This window comes from Macadamia integrifolia, chromosome 1 (genome assembly GCF_013358625.1).
Source record: "Macadamia integrifolia cultivar HAES 741 chromosome 1, SCU_Mint_v3, whole genome shotgun sequence".
Classification (NCBI taxonomy): domain Eukaryota; kingdom Viridiplantae; phylum Streptophyta; class Magnoliopsida; order Proteales; family Proteaceae; genus Macadamia; species Macadamia integrifolia.
Window position 1 is genome coordinate 35152765 of NC_056557.1, and position 5556 is coordinate 35158320.

The window sequence follows — 5556 nt, forward strand, 5'->3', positions numbered from 1 at the left end:
TACTGCATACATGTATGTGAATGGTTCTCAACGTGGATCGGTTTACTTTGGCCACATTATCAACAATCAAACATCTAACCCATCAAACGCAGTCCAACAAACCAGTCCAGCATAAGGTGTGAACACTAGGGACTCAATTATAGAAGTAGAACACACATATGACGGCTATAAGACATCCATAATTAGTTCTCATTCCTTGTTTCTTCTTTTCCACACTGCATTCATTGGATCCGGCCTAAGTGAGGGTACTTTAGTGTTAGGTCACTAGACGAAATGAGTTACATTCCTCTTGTTTAACCTATCTAGCTAAATGTCTGTTAGGCATTTTAATTCCCAATGAATTTAATTGGTCCGACCAAAACCTTATAGCTATGGTACATGGACCTATATATCTGAGGTTGAGAAGACCATTACTACCAAGAGAGAAATGGACTTACCATCTACCAAAAGAGAGAGTTTGCTAAAAAATGAACTTAACTGTCCATTCTATGAAGAAAATTTGAGGGGGACACAAATGATTGGCACATAAGTTAGAGTGGTATGAATCTGACTTGGCAGTCAGTTGGCAACTGGAGAAGTTGACACATGGCAAAAGGCAGCGCAGCAAAGGAAGAGGAGGAAGAGCTTTATTGGCCAATCAAGGAGAGGGAAAATCTTGAGACACAAAATATCGGTGGAGGGTGGCGTGAAAATCTGGTGTCACGCCGTCCAAACAACCCTTTCATCTCTGCCACCCCACGCGTAATCGATAACACCCTTTCCCTTCCCCCTTCTATATCTTGTTCATATCTTCCCTCCTGATCTATCCCTTCAAACCACAGCGGTTCAGAGAACGAACACTCCAAGTCTCTCTCTCTCTCTCTCTCTCTCTCTCACACACAGAGGCAAGCAGAAGAGCAAGGCATATTCACATTTTCGGTTAGTACTCTCAAAATATAGTTTCTTATGCTTATTGGGTTAGTATGCTTCATTGTTCATTGTGCATCAACACATTTCTTCTGATGGGGAACCTCCAGATGATCGCCCAGGCTTGTCCATAGTTATCTAGGTGATTTACACATGTCTAAGCGATGATTCAATGGCTCTCGATGCGTTACCTCTGTTCTGATCGATAAAAAGCACAGCCGTTAAATTAACGTTTGAACATGTGTCAATTGCCCAGATAGCTATGGACTAACCTGAGGAATCAACGCTTAGGATAAGAACCGGATCCCATTTCTTCGACACCAGTATTTTAATATTGCAACGGTGAAGTCCTCAGTTGGATGGATATTTTCCGGCTACGATTGAGTGAAGCTGTGAAGCATGGTGGTTGTGGGGAAGGGTTTTCCACCACCATGGACATCGAGTTCACTCCACTCAAAATAAAACACTCCAACTTATGTTTTGTGCCTCTAAGCTCTTACAAGTAAATTTTTTAGTGCTCTCCTTGCCTATGCAACACATGTACTTTGGCCAAATTCATGCTACTAAAGCAAACCCAACCATCTTTGAGTCCTGCTTAAGAGACTCACATTGTAATCCTCATTGTCATTGTCATCAGACCATTATAATCAGAATTTAATTCTATACAGTAATTCATGGAAAGATAGATGGGTTGGATGATTAAGATTAGGGTCATACATCCCTCTTCGAAAATGATTAGGATCATCATAAATCTTTTAAGCATGTTAGTTGCGAGCTTGTGCAAAGACTCATGTGTAATGTTGGGGTACGATGTCTTATATTCTGTTGCTTGCTTGTATTTATAGGCTAATTTTAAAGGCCTTTAGGCCTCAAGACATGGACCTTGGGCATCTTTGTTATTGGAGCATAAATGAACTAGTGGATCTATGGTGGGCGTTGGGGGTGGCAGCTCCAAAGAAATTTTTTAGGGGTAGATAAGTATTTTAATAATCTACCTATGTAGGATTTTGCTATAAAGTTATAGTGAGGATTCTTTTCTTATATTCACTCTGAGAGACAGGTGAACACGAGCAACTGTAACCCTATACTCAATTGATAGTGAAATAGATCTTGATGTAGGCAATCTTTTCGAACCATGTAAATCTTTATATATATGCATTATATGTTATGTGTATATAATTCCGATTTAATTTTCTGGATCATATTAGGTTCACATTTTTTACATGATTAAAATTGTTTCATTAGCATGCATGCAAGCTTTCTTAATGTCAAAAGTGATTAATTGTTTATTGTGATTAAGTGGTCCTGACCACTGTTAATTAAAACGGGAATGGAAAAAAAATAGAAACGTATGGTATGGGTTTTAAATAGATAAAAACGATGAACGGTACGGTTAAAAAAAGGGTCAAAAAAACAAGGACGACAAATGGACGAAAACGAACGGTTCGAGTAGTAAACGTGTAGTTTTCAAAAAAATAAAACAAAAAAAAATGGCAGTATACTCATGCAATTTGAGAGATTATTACCTGTATACATGCATGGAATGTTCCAAAAGCTCTGGGAGTCCCAATATAAGATAGCCCAATGGGCTACAAAAAAAATGAGATGTTGCTAGCTTTAGCTTCTCCTTACTCAATGGGTTATAAGAAGATGAGATTTTTTTCCTATAAGATAGTATGGAAGTTAAAAATCAAAAACCAAGTACCATATTTTCTTCACTCTTCACTTTTACTAATATATTTTTTTAATAAAATTCCTATTTTACCCTTAAAAAACGGATACTCGTTTAAAACGCGTTTAAAACGGATTCTTTTGCCGTTTCTGTTTTTTTTCCGTATTGTATAATAGCATAAGGGAAAACGTATTTTAAATGGCAAAAAACGCAACCTTGTGTTAAACGCGTTTTAACTAACAGTGGTCTTGACTCTTGAATGATAGACATGTTTACCAACTTCACTTTAAAAATTGAATGCAAAGCTTTGGCATGTGTTTCTTTGACAGAAAAGTAGAATGCCTTTGGTTTGGCCTTAGAGTCTTTAATCATTTTAATTATACATCAGCGATATAGGACGGCTTGGTGTCCATTATGTAAGTTAAGGAATGGTTTAAAACTTCAATAGTGGGATCCACTGGTCCAAAAGCTTCACATGAGACACCTCTCCTGTGCTTCAAAAATAGACTACCTGGTGACCTTAAAGTCTTCAAACACCAATCCATAGACATTCTAGAGTATTTCTCTTACATAATGACATGGTTTGGGTGAAGAAGGAATTTCTTAGTAGGGTTCCCCCCCCCCCCCCACAATTCTTTCTTTCTCACTCACTGTGCACTTTCAATCTCAGGTGGACATCTCCAATGGAAGTGGAATCTTGTGTCCCACCAGGTTTTAGGTTCCACCCAACAGAAGAGGAGCTTGTGGGTTATTATCTCAAGAGAAAGGTTAATTCCCAGAAGATTGATGTAGATGTCATCACTGAAATTGATCTCTACGGAATAGAGCCATGGGACATCAAAGGTATATAATATATGATTAGCTTTCGACACATACAATGGGAGAAAACATTTTTTTTTTTGCTGAAGGCCAGCAAAGTACATTATAAAATTATAAAATAATAATAATAATAATAATAATAATAATAATAATAACTTACAAAAGAGCTTCTAGATCTTTGTTTGGTATAGCCATCAATAGAATAAAACCCAAAGCTAAATAAACAGAACAAATTAAATGAAACAAAATCTTGGCCTATGTTACAAATCCCACTCTAGATCACAAGATATGATGCAGGAGCCATATCCAGGTAGTTGAAGTTCTTTATGCAGCTGCATCTTTTGCCAGCTTATCAGCCATTGTGTTTATTTCTCTGTAGCAATGAACAATGGAAGAAAACAAAAGACTATTAATTTTGATACGCTTTGGACTATTCGTTTTAACATATAGAAATGTGTGATTGATTCTTGTAGATAGATGTAAGCTAGGTTATGAGGAAAAGAATGAGTGGTACTTCTTCAGTCACAAAGACAAGAAATACCCAACTGGAACAAAAACCAATAGAGCAACGGTTGCCGGATTCTGGAAGGCAACAGGGAGAGACAAGACAGTGCTCTCTAAGAACAGAATTATTGGGATGAGGAAGACCTTAGTATACTACAATGGCCGTGCACCCAATGGGAAGAAAACTGATTGGATCATGCATGAATATCGGCTCCAAACATCTGAGCATAGATCACTTCAGGCATGTTTAATCATTAATTTCAATAAATTTTATGATTTGGATAAGAATTTAGCAAAACTTGAATTATATGGTTCTAATTAAGTATTGCTTCTTATGGATATAAACCACAGGAAGAAGGATGGGTCGTGTGTCGCGCATTCAAGAAGCAAATTCTAAGGCATTCACACGGTATTCAGATGATGAATCACACTTATTATGGAAGAGATGACCTGCAAGTAATTAGCCATTATCAAGGAACCACCAATTTTCCTTATCAGCCTGTTTGCTCTGAGCAGGAGCTTTTGTCTATGAATGCTCAATTAGATAATCAACTCATTGATCTTCTACAACTAGAAAGCCCTACTTTGTCAAACAGTTTAGTCACTAGTGAATGTTTTGAGCCTACTGGTACATCGAATTCCAAGGAGGATTACAATGATGAAATGAACAACAATGTGGGAGAGTTCCCTGATTGGAGAACTTTGCACAAGCTTCTGGCATCACAACCTACTAATTTTCCATTACTTGAACAAGATTATGTCATGGATGGCCAAAATCAAGGAAATGATCCCCTTGGTTGCTTCCATAACTTGTAAAAGTCAGACCTTTATTCCTCTAAGTTACTATTGGCATGACTTAAGAGAATGGATTTTGAATAATTTTAATTGGTAAACCTTTTATGGCTTTCTTGGTAAGATGCTTTTTAGTGAAGTGATGTACTATATTTGGTGGGAAAGGAACGAAAGAAAGAAGATGAACTTCAATTTCCAAGATTACCATTGGGTTGAGGAATAAAATTCTATACAATTGTGTTGTTTGTCATAATTCAAATAGAAATAGACATCTTGCATCCTCGTGCAATCTCTCTCTTTTCCCTCTCCCACCCTAATTTTGATGTTCCATCTCTTGCTCCTTTTATTTTTTGGTTGTTTCCCTTCCCCTTTTTTATTGTATCAATTGTCTTGTTTTTTGGTTTGTTTCTCGCCTCCTCCCTTTTTTCTTGTATCCCCAACTTCTTTCTCTTGTTTCTCTTTTGTTCTCCTGGGTTTGGTTTTGTCTCGCCCTCTTTCTTAGGGCTTAGAATTGTCTCCCATCTATTGGTTGATTTCCTTTAATTAAGATCTTTACAAGTGTCCTTCATCCAATGGTAATAACATTCTATCCAACAGTCCTAGAACATTTTTCACCTTCATATATAGTGGCCAGAAAATTTCTAGACTCATCTACCTTCTCTTGGTATGTGCAAGTATTCTCTAGCATTCTCTTGAATGTGCTAGGTGGATCTAGAGCATTCTAGTTTCTTTATACAAAACTGTGGAAAAATCTCTTAAATCATAAGAAAAGGTATAGTGCTGATAAAAAGCGTCTATGGTCAAGGTGTCAATGGATTGGGTTGGCTGGGTTTTTTAAAACCCCATCTTAACCCTAAGGTCTC

At 37.2% G+C, this 5556-nt stretch overlaps 1 protein-coding gene across 1 annotated transcript; it reads left to right on the forward strand.

The window, feature by feature from the left end:
* Nucleotides 1-3257: 3257 nt before the first annotated feature.
* On the forward strand, nucleotides 3258-4965 carry LOC122093040 (NAC domain-containing protein 30-like). Its single transcript, XM_042663328.1, has 3 exons — nucleotides 3258-3421; nucleotides 3871-4142; nucleotides 4253-4965. Exons 1-3 carry the CDS (start codon nucleotides 3262-3264, stop codon nucleotides 4715-4717), a joined length of 897 nt encoding a protein of 298 aa, XP_042519262.1. The 5' UTR covers nucleotides 3258-3261; the 3' UTR covers nucleotides 4718-4965.
* Nucleotides 4966-5556: the final 591 nt, after the last annotated feature.

What these genes read in the sequence shown, in the direction of transcription:
- LOC122093040 (XM_042663328.1), top strand. Translation starts at nt 3,262, where the DNA reads ATGGAAGTGGAATCTTGTGTCCCACCAGGTTTTAGGTTCCACCCAACA. An exon ending in AGAGCCATGGGACATCAAAG is followed by an intron (nt 3,422 to 3,870) that starts GTATATAATATA and finishes TGATTCTTGTAG; the next exon opens with ATAGATGTAAGCTAGGTTAT. An exon ending in CTGAGCATAGATCACTTCAG is followed by an intron (nt 4,143 to 4,252) that starts GCATGTTTAATC and finishes TATAAACCACAG; the next exon opens with GAAGAAGGATGGGTCGTGTG.